The 18331-nt window shown below is 45.7% G+C and overlaps 1 protein-coding gene across 6 annotated transcripts in view; it reads right to left on the bottom strand.

The window, feature by feature from the left end:
- The window catches only part of LOC110371780 (transcriptional enhancer factor TEF-1), a 65311-nt gene that overhangs the window by 44981 nt on the left and 1999 nt on the right, over nt 1–18331 (bottom strand). For 2 of the 6 annotated variants that reach the window (XM_049841016.2, XM_021328164.3), the window contains exon 2: nt 1580–1651. The exons of the other annotated variants lie outside the window; for them this stretch is intronic. In XM_049841016.2, the coding sequence (XP_049696973.1) occupies nt 1580–1610 (31 nt within the window). In that variant the 5' untranslated portion in view covers nt 1611–1651. The remainder of the gene's footprint in view (nt 1–1579; nt 1652–18331) is intronic. 6 annotated transcript variants of the gene reach the window in all.

Raw genomic sequence — 18331 nt, 5'->3', positions numbered from 1 at the left:
AGTACTGTTACAGCACTAAAATATTTTCTAAGGAAGCTTTTACTGTTTACGTGTAAAAGTATACAGTAAACTGTAAAATTGCATAGTTTTTACTGTACGGTTCTTTGGTTTAAAACAAAGGTAGACATCGTTAAGTATTTAAGTGTTATATTCCTTTAGATTTGTTAGAAAATCTACATGAATATAAATATGTATGTCGTATTCAATATTATATTAGTTAAACTGTTACTGTGTTAGTATAATATCTGTTAAACCTTGGTCGTTAGAGCATTAGGCTCTTATGTTAATATAATGCCTGTTGGTTACTGGTGTTAATCAAATTATACTGAAACTATAGAGTGCTACATGTTAGTCATTTGCTCCTAATATGATGGTCAATGTCCGGATCAAGTTAACTACATAAAACCTTAATGATTATCAAAATGGAAAGGATATTTTAAATTAATCGAACCTTTCTTAGGTACTATTGTTGATAAGTTGAACTTCTTATTGATGAAATCATTGCCTAACAATAACAGTTTTTCGTTATCTTATTTTATTACATATTTTTATGTAACTATCCAAATTGTTTCCTAAATAAAAAAATAAGAGTTAAAACCTACCTATTTGATACTCATATCATTAAGTTTCATTGAAGCGAACGTTAATCCTATGACTAAGTTAATAGATTACTCAGGGAAAATTATATGTATTTATGAATCGGAAACACGAAAAAGCGTAGTGTTCACTTAGGTATAAATTAATAAAGATAAAAGTAATCTTACATGATAATCATAGTAAACACTGTTATTTATCATGATGATTTCACAAAAGGCTAAAACTGATAAATAATAATACACATAATATAAGCTCACGCCATTCAACTGTTTTGGCTGAAATATGATTTAACTTTTATCTTTAGGTATCTTTTTTATCTCTTTAATTTAATTGAAACACAAAACCTACGCTTATTAATGAGTAGTAAGTAGTTACAAGTGTGTTAGGCCTATTCAATTTTTTATTGAGCAAAAAGTATGATTATAGTTTAGTTTTCAGTATCTGTGCTATTTCAATCACTCTTGTGCCTAAAATCATCTTGACTCGACGAAATTAAGGAGTCACAAAATATACTTAGGGTTTTATGTTATTTCATTTATTTATTTATGATTTATTTATATTTGTTTCTTTTTATTTTTAAATGTTATTTATTTATACAGTTATTTGGGGCTTAGTAGATTTGTTGTATCTTCTCTATGCATATTCATCTTCGCGACTAATTCATATGTATGTAAATTTTAATTAAGCCATTAAGTATTTTATAAATACACATAGATACGCGACCGATAAATTATTTATATTAAAACTAAACAATTATTTTTAAATTTATATAAAATCATTTGTTTTTTTTTTACTTGTTAAAGTATCGGCAAACTGCACAAGCGTGTGAGTTCACTCAAAATCTGAGTATAGGTAGATGAAAAAAATCGGGAACAAACTGATTACTTTTTCAGAAAATCTGCCGAGATAACTGAAATTTTCCTTTTAAATCAATGGAGCAAAACTAATGAATATTGAATGTCTAAATTTTGAACTGTCTTACCAAGATTAGCGTAGTACCCTGCTGGATGCATCGCGTCTATTGATCACCGCAAATTTTCCATTTGTCACTTACCTAAAACGAATACAACATAACTTAAAGTTTAACACAAATTATACGCACGTAAATATAACATAATTTTACTATACTTAGTAGAAAAATACGAAAAAAACAAAAGCTCCCGCGACGGAAAAGTAAAGCACTTTACCCGGAAAATGTTTTAACACTCGTTTAAGAAAATATGATATAAATTTAACTGCACTGTAAAAACTACTGTAATTTTTATTATGGTAACAATATTACGTTCGTGTAAGAACCTTCTAGAAATATTTATTTTTATCTCCAATCAATCAGTTGCGAAATTGGTATCGAATTATTCAATTAATTACTAAAATTTAATTTTAGTAATTTTAGTAATTTTATTTACTACTAATATTTTTATTTATAGTAAGTGTATATATTAGGTAATAAGTTAGTTGTATGTTGTATATATATTTACTGAATTAATTGAAATTAATTATATTAACTAGCAAAAAAAAAAAAAAAAATTAATTACTTAATATAAGGCAAATTCATACATCCTCAACTACATAGGAGCACTTACTACTACCTACTAAAATATACCTAATGATTAACGTTTTTAGATAGATAGTAATCATGTTATCATATGAAATACATGAGCTGATGCGCATAACTACATATCTGACTCTAACATCCCGTATCGTAAATGATTTCATAATTACACTGATTAATTAAGATATACGAATTATATGTAGACCGCAGAATTTACCTAATAACAACTGAACATGCGTGCAGTAAATAGGTACAGTCAGCACCCAATGTCTTTCACAGATGGCTATCGCTACAATTGTGTTCATTCTAAATAACCATTTAGCACTAAAAGCGAATTAAAATGGACATTTATAGATAGTTTACATAGAATATTACGAAGGAAAGAAATGGATTAATACCATTGTGTGAATTTAACAAATATTCTTCCCTTGAATAGTCATCACGGTACACGATATATCCTGTTACATTTTTCAGCCGAAATATCAAATAAACTATAGAATTTATTTTTCGTAGAACAAAGCTGGCGTCCGCAACGTATTACGCACAAACTATATTGGTTTTTGGTGTTGACAGTTTGGCTGCGAGTGTACAATTCTCAGTTATTAACAATAATCAATAACCGCACATTATCTACCTCGCAGCTAGGTACACAAGTACGACATGAAATGGTAATCGGCGTTCGATTTCACCTGTGTCACATTATTCTGCAACATTATTTGTGTCCAATGTGCATGGAATATTCGGCATAGGGGCCAAAATTCATGTTGCAAGGGCTGCATATTCGGGCGGAGGCATGCGGACGCGAGCACACGTGGCTGCCACGGCTGCCTGCCTCGGAATCTGACCAAATGCCCATCGGAGCTCGATTGTTAGCTAAATAGCAATGGCTTATTTATGAGCTGTACTGTTTGCGGTCGATGCTACAACTACGTGTTACTGTGAGCGGAAGGAATTTTCAGGATTCAGTGAATTTATTAAGTAATAAACCAGTGACTGGAATAACGAACACAAAGGAATATTAAGTTGAAATGGTAGCCGTCCACGAGGCTGCGCAGATATCAAATGGCCATTTTGCACATTGGTTTTCACATAGCTTTTTGACGTGCTGTGTTTTAGTCTGTCTGCAGTACAATGAGATAAGAACTATTACAAATAGTATACAACTAATGAAACGATTTACGCTGGATAAGTATTTAAGTATAGATAATCCTCATAAATAGCAATTTGCGTCGTGACAAACGATCAGCGTTGCGTCGCTTAGTTTGGAAATCGCGTATAATGCCGCTATTGTTAATTATACAAGTCACCGCGTCGCTAAACATACGATTTATTGTCAGCTAACTGGAACGGCAATACATCTAGCGTGAGATCTGTGCAGCGGCCGCGTCACGCCTTCTCTCAATACGCTAGAACTTTGAAAAATTAACACTAATTGTGATCGTCTAGTCGCAACACGGAGCGTGTCATATCCTTAAGAGATTAACTTTCCCAAACATGACATTTATACCTGCATTTAGCCATTACTAAATCGATATTGAAATGCTAATGAAGCAAGTGGGTGGACGAGATATTTTTATTTACGCATATCAATAAGCTAGTTTACGGTTTGAAAAATCGACATCTTCGGCCCTCAACGACGCGGTAATGTCTGTCGGAGAGCGATCGAACCAACAGATAGCAGAAATCGGGCTTCAGATCTGACGGCTACGCTTTTTGGTTGAGAAAAACTACCGGCAGCGACCTTACCGCTTTACTTAAGTTTATGCTTTTAACATAAACTTATCGCGATATCAAATCTAGAGCGGCGATTAAGAAACAATAGGACATTAATAAAAACTTGTACTAGAGCAAGGCATGAAACGTTACGATTCCATGAATTTCGTGGAATACCTATTCGGTTATTAACATTTCAGAGAGAGTCGTGGGGTATGTCGTAAAGGCAATTAAACGTTACGTAAGCGTTATTTGCTTAAAGAAGTGAAATAGTGGTGGTTACAGGTGTCAGAGCTGCAGAGTTTGCTGGGCTGTATATCTCTCAGTAAGCACCGGACAGAGGGAAATAAAACAATGGAACAATGAAATACGCGAGACTGAAGCGCGCCTCTGCTAATGAACTGCCGCACCGGCTCCGAACGCTCTTGGTATTAGACCAACATTAGTTTATGTTGAAATCACTAATTAATTTACTCCCATTATATAAATGTATACTTTTGGTATTTCTCAAATGGAAACATTCGGCTAAAAGGTATTCATAAATTAAGGTAGCTTTATTTTAAAACAACCCATTTGGACAACTCCACTTACGTACTTTAATTAAAAATATTTGATTGACAGCGTTCACAGAAGTTTCACGCTTGAGTGGTTTAGCCTGTTAATTTTTCAATGAATCATAGTCTCCTTGTATGGCGTTATGTACAACGGCAATTTCTTGGCCATTGATTAAAAGTTTGATAGTTAAGAATAAGTAATAATTTCAATTAATGATTTAGCTACAGATAATAAAGTTTTAAATGTGCAATAAATAAATTGATTGGCTGTGTCTGGTGCGAGGCGCAGTCGCGAGTCTCAAGAGCGTTTGGTCAGCGCGCGCGCGGTGCTAGATGAAAAAGCATCAGTCGAGGTCCAGCGAGGTATGCGCGGAATGGAGGGAGCATCCGGGCGGCTGCGATTGTTACCAGTTATCACTGAATGTTTTCCACCGGGCATTTTGTGCCGCTACAAAAAACCACATAAAGGGCGGGCGCGGCTCGTTTGAGACGCCGCCCCTGTGGGAAAATCGTCGCCAGAAAACTGCGACGCAAATAAATTATAAACTCTCTCGTGTGGAACGCGATGTCGCATATGTGGGTAGCGTTTTATGCGAAACGCATAAACCGTGCTTTGTTAAAACTGCAACTATGTACGCGGAAAATAAAAACATCGCCGCAAGAACCAGATGAAGTAGCGTTTTGTGATACAAATCGTCGGCGCAATCGGCCTTTGTAAATGTCGCGTGATCTCACGGCGGCGAGGAATCATTAGCGAAAACGGAGCATCCCGGAATAGACTGACAGCGGGACGATTGCAGCGCCCGTGATGGATTACGGGAGCCGGCCGGGTTATTACCGCCCGCCGCTTCATATCCACTCTCGATGGGAATCACAATTATAAAAAAATGTATCCACGCATCTTAGGTAAAACCCGGTCATGCGCCATGTATTTTGGCATACCCGCTTCTTCGTATATCTAGTATTTAAATCAAAACAACAGGTTTTACATCAGCAGAGTGGAAAATTTATTATAACCTTTATAATAAATAAGAATAATTGAAATTCTCCGTAAATACCACGAAATTAATTAGCCGATGAGTGTATATAAAGTTAAATCACAAGAAGCTGGCGACACGGCTAAGTATGAGCGCGGGGCCGCGACCACGTCGCTCGCATTGAAAACTTGCAGAAAATGCATTTGCGATAAGAAAAAATTCAGTCCGTCGAGCACATATAAGTGCAGCATGGCGACGGTGACATTCCATGGGGAATACTTGGTATATCGAGACTTAAAGTAACCATTTACCGATTGCAGATACGCGATGGCCGACCGAGTAATCTGGTCAGATCGCTTCACTCGCATACTTGTTGCTACACATAATTTTTAACCTAAATAAGTAAGAAATACTTGTCTCCATGGTGTATTTAATGAGGTTGCGAGACACTACGCAGTTGATGATAATTTACGGTTTTCCATTAATTGGCCACAAAAACTGCTTGTGTAGTAGGTACAAGCTATTTGCTGTAGCGGATTTAAAAGAAAATAGTTAAACTTCAAGTAATGAGACTTGGAAATTCAGAGTTGTCTATGAGTCAGCTACAACACGAAGTTTCACCGTCCATTGTGGACGGAACATCTTTACTTAGGCCATCATTATAGGAACAAAGTTACTGTTAACGGTTAGTCTCGTCGTGGAATAACAAAAAAGCGGTCCTGTAGTATCGCCGATGTTGCATCCTCTTCTCGCACAGGACTTCCATTTAGGAATGAGCAGGATGATAGTGGGTTTTAATATACGGCCTCTAATGTGAGTTGGTTTTAATTTATCGTGCGACAGCCGCACTGGTCGGCGGCAGGAGCGGCGCTACATCAATCTTCCGAGTGTAGAGCGGTGGCTAAACACTCAGCTTCGCGTCCGATACTACTCATACTGGACTCATAAAATACCTGATTTAGTGAATTCTCAACTGTAAATGGACATATACTAATGGCCGATGAAATATTCTGAATAGACACATTCAAATATTTGCGGGTATGGCTTTAATTGTACAGATAAATTGGCGTATTAATTAGCTGTATAGGTATTTGGTTTGTTGAAACCGAACTGCTGTGTGTTTTCATTAATTTGGCTTTACAAAGGCACGGGTAAAATATACGTGAAATTATGTTTATTTTACGTAACTCGGTGTTTCGGACCGCAGGGCTGGACGGTTGGTACATAGGTAGGTGGTGGAGCCATGTGAAAATCAATATACAATCATGTCTCTATTTACTGCACCTGGTTTGTCCACTGCATCATTTATTCTACGTCAGAATGCTAAACTAGCTTTGAATTGAACTTAGGTGTGACGCTATGTAAATCATGCCGATTTTGTTTAACAGTTTGAATTAATAATAATCGAGTATGTGCAATATAAAGCTTGAGCTTTTGGAGGTTAAGAACAACACCTTTAAATGTTTCCCAAACTAAAAGTATCTTTATAATTTATCTGTTTGTGATGACACAAATAAAACTAATGAAATCATTTCATTTGAAATAATAATAATACGTTTCGTAGCCGGCCCAAGATCACCCATAAAATACGATGAATAAATTGTCACGCTACGGTGCGTAGGGGTGAGCGACGACAAAAAACGCCCGCCCGACTTTGTCCACAGAACGGAGTATACCCCAGCTTTAAAAACTATGATATTAATTTACGTGCATACATGATTAATGTCTGCGAAGCAATTGAAGCCGTTTAGCTGTGTAATAGTTTTAGGTGGACTAGTGAAAAGGGTCGCAAAATTATTAATCTTATCATTGGCGTGGTCATTAAGTTTTAATGAATTGTATATCTTTAATATCACCGTGTTTTTATGTTAATTAAAAAATATGATGACTAAATGTTTAAGCAAACAAGATTCTCTAATCAGGATGATAAATTAGTATGTTTCCTGCAACGTGCAGAACACAAGCGATGTTGTGTCGGCGACTGTGCCCTGTCCGACGCTAACTCGCTAATGAAGCAACACAAAAACTTCTAATTGTTCGCTTCGACATCTGCCCCGATCCGATATTTCCATTAGACCGGCGCAATTTGCAAACGAACATTTTTCTGAAAAAGTTTTTATTTGGTTCGAATGCTACAAAATTGAGAGGAGTAGCGGACGGTGAAATTCATTCGGTCAGCTATTTTTATGCTACAAACATTGGCGAATATGATTCTCGTATGTCCCCGCCTCACCATATAACAGTCACGATTCTAAATTTCATATTCAAAAGGGATCGCCGATTCTATGAAATACATAATAAGTAACATTGAATAATGAAAATATTTTGTCATCTTCGTAACCATCCTATGCTTGCCAGTTTAATCGATGTTCTAATAATAAATTTGTTCTCAACTTCTGAGAATATAACGAGGAAACACAATACATAATAATGAGCTCGAACAGTGAAAGATGAATCTACAGTTCTATACTAAGAGTAAGCGTCCATAGTTTCAAAATAAATAGTCGTCGAGTATTCTGCACACTTTGTTGTAATAGACTTTGGAGCAAATTCAATTGGAAACTACGTTAAAACTACAAATTTGTACAAGACAAAAGGTCGGTTCTCTCACAAGCCGACAGACAATCAAAGCGAACACGGGCCCAATTGCGAAATAAAACGTACAAATAACAAGTTTAATTAAATCGCCAAGACCGACCCGGAGCGCTCCGGGAACAATTCCAACTATAACGATAGTTTAACAAGTGAACTCAAAGTGAGCTTCATATCGAATTCTACCTGCAATATGTAGTGCACTCGATCGACAGAATTATTTGTTCACAGCGCTGTGATTTCGTTTCCGAACAATCTAAAGTTGAATAATGTTTTCATTACATCCAAAGCATTGGAATTTTTGATATAGCTGAATGTCAGTTTATTATTGAAAACTTTCATCAAATTAATAAAAATAAAATATGGATACCGGGTACAATAAAAAATTGTACGCATTTCTCATTCGTGCCAAATATTATTTAACAGTTATATACGCTGGTGAAGTAGGCACGAAGATGAGGAAAAATAATAAAAATATTTAAAAATAAGGTGGGATTTCATCCCCACCGAGGGGGTCCCCACGTTGCCGTCGTGGTGGGGCTTGCGTGCCTCAATGATCCTGAAGCTCTGCCGGTAGAGATACTCATGCCGGAAAGGTTCAGGGGAGAGGCCAGACAAAGAGGGACCCAGGGAGGGGCCGCTCCTGACCAGTCGACGCTAGTGGACATGGCAAGGATGCGGCCATACCCGCGGAGGTGCAGGCGCACCAAAGCGGTGGTCGTTTGCTCTTCATACAACGAAGAGCAAACCTTTCGGCGGGTTTGCTGAGCCGGGTTGGCCGGACAGCAGACGGAGGCATGCATAATGCCGCCGCCGAGGGCTTGGCTTAATCGCCCGGCCCAGAGGAAGGACACCTCTTGATAAAAAACCACCCAATCCCAAGTTTCGGGAGCGCGGCGAGGGGATGAATGGCCGTGGGGGACACGGTCGTTAGCGCTCCCCCCTGTTGGGGCCAGCCGCCCCCAACAGTATGTAGGCTTGCCCCGGTATGAGGCCACTGCCGGGGTGGACGAACAATTGCTCTCATGATCGTGGGAACTATATGGATTCACTAACTTCAAAAAATAATAACAATAATGATAAAAACGAAAAGGAGTGGGATGAGGACTCGGAATCCGAGTCCGTGTCCAGCGAGGGGGATGCGGGGGGTTTTAAGCTCCCCCGCAACAAGAAGGACCACCGGGTCGACGCCTTCCTCAAGAGGAGGAGGGAAGACCCCGGGTCCTCCTCTGGTGGTCGCGGGGCCTCGGCCAAAAAGGTTGCCAGGAGGCCCGTCAGCGAAGGGTCCGCTGGGGCTTCTGGGGGTGGCGGAGGAGCGGCTCATCCGAGCTCCTCCTCCGAGGAGGAGTCGGCCATCGGCTCCGACCGGGAGCGGAGGGCGGACTTTGAGAAGACGGTGGAGTCCGCCATCAGGCAGGTGGCCCTAAAACGGAAAAAGGCCAGCAAAGACGGCGCCATTGAGGCCGCCACCGCCTCCATCACCGCCGCAGCGGTGAGCAACTTTGGCCGGGCTCCCGTGAGCGAGCTGGCCAAACTGCAGCAGGAGGTGGGTCGCCTGACGGCCGCCCTGGAGTCTCTTGTGGAGGAGAACAGGAGTCTCCGGGCGGAGCTCGCTAAGATGCGCGAGCAGGGGGCGGAGCGCGGTGGGGCCAGACAACAGGCGCAGACTGCGCCGGCTGAGAGCCAGATCCTGGCCCTAGTCCGTCAGGAGATGGCGGCCTTCCAGGCTCGCTTCTCAGTCCTGGAGGGCAGGGTCCTGCGCCCCCCCCTCGCGGCGTCGAAGCCCCCAGCGGCCCAAAGGGCCTCCTATGCGGCCGCGGTTGCAGCGGCACCACCCAGAAGGGGACCGCCGAGCAAGCCCCTGTCGCGGCGCCGAACGGACCGACCAGGAGGGCGCCCGCTCAGCCAAAGCCCAAGACCGCAAGGGCGGTCCAGGCGCAGAGGCCCCCGGTGCCACCGTCAGCACCGGCTCCGTCGTCGGCACCAGTGGCGAAACGCCCTCCAAAGCCGACACCGTCTGCGGCCCCTACCTCTTCTGCCACTGAGTCTGAGTGGCAGGTGGTGGGGGAAAAGAAAAAGAAACGGAGGGCGGCCAAAGCGGCCAAAAAGAAGGCCCAGAAACGGCGGCGCAGGGAGCGAGCCGCCGCGGCGCAACTCCGCGCCCCCAAAACCGCGGCTGTAGTAGTCACACTACAGCCGGACGCGGTCAAAAGGGGCGTGTCGTACCGCGACGTGCTCGCCCAAGCAAAGGAGGCGGTGAACCTGCAGGAGCTGGGTATCGCCTCCGGCCTCCGGCTCAGGGTGACCGCAACGGGCGCCCGAATGCTGGAGGTCCCAGGAGCGGCCAGTGGGCCCGCCGCAGACGCTCTAGCCGAGAGGCTTAGGGCGTCCATAAGTGCGGACGACGCCCGAGTCTCCAGGCCCCACAAGTGCGCGGATCTGCGCATCATGGGCCTGGACGACTCAGCTACTGCGGAGGAGGTAGTGGCCGCCGTCGCTAGGACGGGTGGGTGCTCCGCCGACGAAGTCAAGGCGGGCACCATACGTCCCGACTTCAGGGCACGTGCACCATCACGGTGAGCTGCCCGTGACGGCGGCCAAAACATTGTTGACGGCCGAAGATTGCTGGTCGGCTGGGTGTCGGCGCAGGTTAAGCTGCTTGACCCCAGACCGCTGAGGTGCTTCCGATGCCACGTCGGGCATCATGTGGGTGTCCGTTGCACCTCGGAGGTCGACCGCAGCGCCCTCTGTTTCCGCTGCGGTCAGCCCGGTCACAAGGCCGTGGAATGCAGCGCCACGCCGCACTGCTCTGCATGTGCGGCTGCTGGCAAGCCGGCCGAACACCGGGCGGGGAGCAAGACCTGTGCCCCACCCGCCAAGCCGAGTAAGGGCAAGGGTCGGCCGTCCGTCGTTGCCACCGCCGTCACCTCCGCAGTGGCCACCACCGCAGCTCCTGCGGCCGCCGCCGCCCCCAACGCTGCCGCCGCTGTCGCCGTCGCCACTGCTGCTGCCGCAGCGCCCGTCCTTGGGCCTCAAGAGGAGGAAGACGTGATGGAGTGCTAGCCTGGCTCCACTACGCTTCCTCCAGGCGAACATCAACCACTGCGCCCGTGCCCAGGATCTGTTGCTCCAAAGCATGGCGCAGTGGTCGATCAACATCGCCGTGGTCGCTGAGCCGTACTTTGTCCTTCCCAGGGATGACTGGGTTAAGGACCTTAGCGGCTCAGTGACCATCATATCGTCGGCCGCCGCTGGTACTCCTTCCCTCGAAGGGGTGAAGAGTGGAAGGGGTTGCGTCGCAGCACGGTTCGGGGAGATAGTCGTCGTGGGGGTGTACTTCTCCCCGAGCCGAACTCTCGCCGAGTTCCACAACTCCCTCCTGGAGTTGTCCGTCGTCGTCGGAAGTTATTCCCTCCCCGTGATAGTGTTAGGGGACTTCAACGCCAAGAACTTGGCCTGGGGTTCCCGACGCACAGATGCACGGGGTAGGATGGTGGAGGACTGGGCGCTGGAAGCAGGCCTGGTCGTCCTCAATCGGGGTTCTGTCCCCACGTGTGTACGGATGCGGGGCGAGTCAGTGGTGGACATCTCGTTCGCCAGCCCCGCTCTGCTACCGCGTGTCTTTGACTGGCGCGTGGAGGAGGGGGTGGAGACCTACTCCGATCACCGGTACATCCGGTTTGACGTCTCCGCCCAGAACCCTAGCGCGCCGGTCCTGCAGACCCCGAGTGGTCCACGTTGGGCGCTGAGGCACCTTGACCGGGAGCTTCTCCTGGAAGCCTCAGTCGTGCAGGCCTGGGTGTCATCACCGGACAGGCCCGCCGACATCAACGACGAGGCGGAGTGGTTCCGGGAGACCATGTCCGAGATTTGCGACGTGGCCATGCCCCGAGTCCCGCCAGGACGCGCCCGACGCCAGGTGTACTGGTGGTCTCGCGAGATCGCCGCCCTTCGAGAGGCGTGCGTCGCTGCGAGGCACCTGTACACCAGACACCGCAGGCTGCGCATCCGCCCTCCGGATGCAGAAGCCAGGGAAGCAGAGCTGTACGAGGGTTACAGAGCTGCGAAGACCGCCCTCCAATTGGCCATCGTCCAGGCCAAGGAGGTGGCCAATGCGGAGCTGCTGGGGTCTCTGGACAGGGACCCGTGGGGGCGCCCGTACAAAATGGTGCGGGGCAAGCTCCGCCCATGGGCCCCCCCGCTGACCCAGAGTCTTCGGCCTCAGCTGGTGGAGGAGGTGGTGAGCGCTCTGTTCCCTTCGCGCGGGGAACACTCTCCCCCGCCCATGTCTCTGCAACCCGCGGTGTCAAGTACGGACCACACTTCCGACGACGACGATGTCCCCGAGGTGACTGGGGTGGACCTGAGAGTGGCGGTGGCTAGGCTGAAAGCCAAAAACACCGCCCCAGGGCCCGATGGCCTGCCTGGCAAGGCCTGGGTCCTGGCCCTTGAGGCTCTCGGGCCTCGACTTAGGGGGCTTCTCAGCGCATGTTTGGAGAGGGGCCAGTTCCCACTTCGTTGGAAGACAGGGAAACTGGTCCTCATACGGAAGCCGGGGCGCCCTGCGGACTCTCCGTCCGCATACCGGCCTATCGTGTTGCTCGACGAGGTGGGCAAGCTCTTTGAGCGAGTTGTCGCACACCGCCTCGTCGCGCACCTTGGGGGGATAGGGCCGGACCTTGCGGACCACCAGTTCGGTTTCCGCAAGGGGCGCTCAACGGTGGACGCCATCATGCGCGTGAGAGCTCTCACGACGGGGGATGCTGTGTCCCGGGGGGGGGTCGTCTTGGCGGTGTCTCTTGACATCGCCAACGCCTTCAACACCCTTCCCTGGAGTTGCATTAGGGAGGCACTCCGGTATCACCGGGTGCCGACCTACCTTCGTCGCGTGGTCGAGGCCTATCTGTCGGATAGGTCCATCATTTACCCTGGTCACAACGGGGAATGGAACCGGCGAGAGATGTCGTGCGGTGTTCCGCAGGGGTCGGTACTGGGGCCGCTCTTGTGGAACATCGGCTACGACTGGTGCTGCGCGCCGACCTCCCTAGCGGCGTCAGCGTGGTCTGCTACGCTGACGACACGCTGGTTCTGGCACAAGGGAGGTCGCACCAGGAGGCGGCCGACATAATGACGCGCGGGGTTGCGATAGTCATCGAGAGGATCCAGCTGCTGGGACTGGAGGTGGCCTTGCACAAATCCGAGGCCATGTGCTTTCATGGGCTTCGGAACGCGCCACCTTCAGGCTCCCAAGTCATGGTGGGGGGGGCTACCATCGGCGTCGAGAGGGCGATGAAGTACCTGGGACTCGTCCTCGACGGCCGGTGGAGCTTCGTCGAGCACTTCCGACGTTTGGGCCCCAAACTGGAGAAGGCAGGTGCTGCATTCAAGCGGCTCCTGCCCAACCTGGGAGGCCCAAACGCCCCCTGCCGTAAACTCTACGCGGGGGTCATGCGGTCCATGGCCCTTTACGGGGCCCCGGTATGGGCACGTTCGGCACGGCCGCGGGCTGTGCACTACCTGAACGTGCCCCAAGGGTGATAGCCATTAGGCTAATCCGGGGGTACCGCACGATCTCCCGCGAAGCAGCTGGCCTACTCGCTGGACTGCCACCGTGGGATCTGGAGGCAAGGGTCTTCTTGCGCCTGTACGACTGGCGCGAGGAGGCTCAGCGCCGGGGAGAAACCCCGTTGCCGCGGCAAGTTGTCGCGCAGCGGGCGGAGCTCCGGCGCGATCTCATGGTGGCCTGGAGGGAGCGACTATCGCAACCCAGTGCAGGGCACGCCACCATCGTGGCGGTAAGTCCCCTTTGAGGAGTGGCTCGGGAGGAGTCACGGCGCCCTCACGTACCGCATGACGCAGGTCCTCACCGGACACGGTTGTTTCGGGAGGTACCTGCACCGCATCGGTCGTGAGGAGGCGCCCGGGTGTCACCATTGTGCGGACAGCCCCGAGGACACGGTGGACCACACAGTCCAGGTGTGCCCCGCATGGGAGGGGCACCGCCGGGTCCTCGTCGAGGCTTTGGGCGGCGGCGACCTCTCGCGTCCGGCCCTGGTTCAGGCCATGGTCCGGGGCGAGAGGGAATGGGATGCCGTCGCCTCCTTCTGCGAAGCGGTCATGCTCGAGAAGGAGGAGGCGGAACGCCAGAGAGTCCGCACCTCTCATCCCGGCCGCCGCGCTGGACCAGGTAGACACCATGGGCGCCGGGTGTCGCGAGATGACTCCCGGCCACCGTAGGCGTGGGTCTGTGGGCGGTGAGTTCGGGTGGCTCATCGTCCCTCTGTCTTCCTAGACGACAGACCCGTGTCGACGGCGCGCGTTGTTCCACGCGCTCCTCAAAGAGACGTCAGCAACCCCAGCGGGGCCCAGCAGGGCCAAGGCCTGCCGGGGCTGCGGGTTGTTCGAAAGAGATACCGCGGCCCTGGTACACAAAAAGGCCTATGACGGAACACGACGATTTTAGTCAGTAAGAGTCTGACACTCCCTCACCGCTGCTAACCCACAGCGGGAGGGGTCATTTGATGATTTTACGTCGATAAAAAAAAAAAGGTGGGATTTCATTTCAATTTTAATTATCAGTGATTCATTGTATGAAGAACATCGATCATAAAGAACACTATCAGTTGTAAAAAGTTTTATCTCGTTTGAATGAAATGAAGCGAGACGGTCTGTTTTCGTCGATAAAGGCGCTGCCTGTGGGGGACCGGAAACTGTTTGGCCGGAGGCTCTATCAACTCTCTTATGTTGCGGTGTGTCATATCATGTTATACACCACTACTGAGTGACCAGCAGATATTATAAAATATTTCTCGTTTTTTGTATGTCCGAAACAGGTTGTTTGATATTGGTGTGCAATTGTACGATAAGCTGTTGAGAATGGTTATTTTTTAAGTAGTTGTATTACCATTTTCCTCCATTTTTAATCTCAGTATGAAATGGCAGATGTTTTCTGATTTCCCAATATTTTTTTCATTTTTTCCTTTATGTAGGTAACTGCCGAAAAATTACAATAATATTTACCTAATTCGTTGCTTTAATTTGTATTCTTTGAGTTCATTTCTACAATTCAGCAAACACACAGTTTATCCTTAATTAAAATGAGTTATAGGCCACATATTAGAAAAAACGTACAAGAACCATAAAATACTTTTATGTTCAGAGGATATAAATAAGCATGAAATAAATAAAACTGTTTCCAAAGGTCCCGGACTGGCTCGATTGCACGATCATGCTAAACTTTGTAACTGAATCTAACTAGCGACGTAGTAAGTTTTTTGCTTTATTTTAATTTCGCTATGCCATAAAGCGCACTAGACACAATTTGTGATCTTTCTCAAGGGAATTAAATCTGTTAGAAACTGGTTTATCTGGTTGCGCATTAACAACAATCGATCCGTTTCGTTGGCTCCAATAAATGTACCACCAACGATCTTACATATTTTTTTGCTAAAAATCTTATCATTCGCAAACCAACAGACACTCTGAAATATTTTATTATATCTGCTTAGTGCCTACGTGAAACGTGACATTTATTACATTAATAACCTGTATAAATTATTTTATTTTCTAACAACGTGACATCGCGGGAAAAGTGGCGACCATGTTCGTAAACCTCGTTAATATTGTTATATTAATTACGCACGTTAACATTTCTGGAAAGTGTTATACAAAAGTACGAGTGACACCGATTTCACACAACCATAATCCTCATTTGTCACTTCTTTGGTGAGCGAAATTAAGATAAATAAGAGGCAAGGAGTGGGTCCTTTCGCTTCAATCCTCCCGGCGCTCGAGAAGGTCGGAAGACGCGAGTCAATGATACTGAAATTGAACTCTATTACTTAGATGCTACAGTCTATAGTGGCAGGAGTCTGTTGGTAGTTTCACGCGAGAGTAATCCACAAATAGGAGTCCGAGAATAGAGCGAGGCTACTGGACACTCGTCGCAATCATATCTCCAGGCGGTGCTGTGAAAATTTTTACTCTAACGTTCTCTATGACTCACATTTAAAGGCAAAAGGTAACATATTTACATACGTAATAAACACTACAAAATTGAACACCTGGGGGTTTTTTCTCGAGGTTTAAATAGGTACCTTTGAATGTCTCTACTGTTATTTTTATCATGTTTCAGTTTTATGTTCTTTAATTTATTGAATAATAATTTCAATAATAACGAACGGGTTTTGTAATGATAAGAAGCTTGTAGAAAATCCTCTGTAGGTTTTTCCACCGGTTTTTCTGAAGACAATGCATCGGTACATCAAATAACTATTTCGTGTGTGTCGAAGCTGAAATACATAAATATAGGAAAATCATAAAATCCTATTGCATGGCTACTCGATGCGTTTCACAGTAAATGATAAAACACCGCCGATGCGGCTTTACTGCAGATTTAGAAATGTCTGATAGCATCACTTGATGCCGACGGATTTATGTCGGAAAGTGAGGATATTAAATGATAATTGTTCGATACTAGCAGTTGAGTAAGTACAGTTACGCCGATGTCCTATTAAGAAGAAGAAACGATCAGTATTGCTGATGGATACTAGTTTTTTGATGTTGATTCTATACGCGTATCTTAGAATGTAACTAAAGTTCCGTATGGAAGGAAAACTAATCGTTTATTTTTCAAAGGACCGAGTATTGCTATCGTGATGCCTGCTGCCGGGGCTATGGTTCCAAAGAGTTACACGGGACTGTTCAAAAGAGTTACCGCAGCCATGGTACAGTAAGGGCTCCAGAAGAAACAAAAGTGGGTTAGTCTATAAAAGACTGACAATCCCTCCCACTGTACCCATAACAGAAGGGGTCAATTGATGATACCACACAAAAAGGAATTACCTACCTAATCGTGGAGTACCTTAAAGAATTTGCAACTCTAACTAACGACTTCCTCGTAAAGACTCAGTTATGAAATATAAAGACGCACCTGTACGGGTGCCCTTGGTGGCGTGTCACACGATATTGAATGAAACATTTCGTGGTCGGCGAGATTGTTTGGGGATTAAAGGAGTGAACCTTCCGCAGGTCAATGTGGGCAGGTAGCCGTACGCTCCCGGGACCATTCAACAACAGGACTATTGACTCTGACAATTATTATTGTGTCATTTTAAAATATTGACACAACGCTACAATGAAAAATATAATTTCATTCTTCGAGTCTAGTTTATTGCTTCTAAATTGAAGTGCTTCTGACAATTCTCTATGAAATCAATTCATTGACAATTAATAAATAAATATTAATGTGCCGATATCATTCAGAAGTATTTAGTGTCACTTCTAATTTATAAGTTACGTCTACACTAATAACTTTGATTATGAATTTATCTTTACTTGTTATTGTGTCTAATTATCACATCGTATAATTACTTTCTTTTAATTTAATGCTATGCATACACGATTAAAATTCAAATTATTGTTCAGTGGACTAATTAAGCTTTAAGTAAGCTTTATAAAATTAACATATAAGTTTACGATTTAGTTTTATTTCCTTTTACGGAAATCTCGGTAGTAAATGTAACAATTTGGATTGCGGTGGTTAAGATTACGATTGTTGGCCAGTTTCTAATTATAATCGGTTAACATGATAAGGGTAAAATAAAACACGCCTGCCAGAAGGTACTCATGGGGCATATTTTGACATGTCATGGGTGTCACCTCCACATTAACATACCTAATTAATATTTAGTTCTTTCTTCTCTGAATATTGTTATACGATCCGAGTACGTGTAAGTGAATGGGCAGGGCTATACGATTACAGCATCCGGAGAGCGCATCAACTGAACACCAATTAGCTTTGCATTAATGTAACATCACTACGCCACAGTTTATTGTACTTTAACAAGCGGGAACAACCATTCAAAGAGGTATAAGTTAGTTTAAAGTGTTTTATTACTGGCCACATGGAACAGTTGACAGTATTATAAAGAAAAAGTTTAATCAAGGAACATAATAACCGTCTGCGAAAGGGGCAAACGATTCCAAATTCAATTTCCCTAAGACGGAATACGTGATAAATCGTTGTGAATCGGCCATTAGATGCGACGCGGCGTGAGGGCCTGAAGCGTCAGCAGTTTACACGTCTTATTGCTTGTCGTGTAGCTCGCAAGTTGTCGGCTTCGCAGCGTCGCGACGCGCAATAAAAACATCAACTGTATTGACCAAAATAACTCTTGGCACCCATTCGAGAGTCCGACATATACTGTAAGTGAAGCGATCTCTACAAACTATATACTTACACCACTTTACAGTATCAAAGACATTGGGATACGTTTGCGGATGGGTGGATAGCCCTTAAATCCTCAAGTCAATTATTTTTAGAAGCAGTTAAGTAAGCCGTCGGA

Source organism: Helicoverpa armigera, chromosome 10 (assembly GCF_030705265.1).
Source record: "Helicoverpa armigera isolate CAAS_96S chromosome 10, ASM3070526v1, whole genome shotgun sequence".
NCBI classification, from domain to species: domain Eukaryota; kingdom Metazoa; phylum Arthropoda; class Insecta; order Lepidoptera; family Noctuidae; genus Helicoverpa; species Helicoverpa armigera.
Note: the sequence above shows the minus strand (reverse complement) of the source record. Positions and strands in the feature narration are given on the sequence as shown.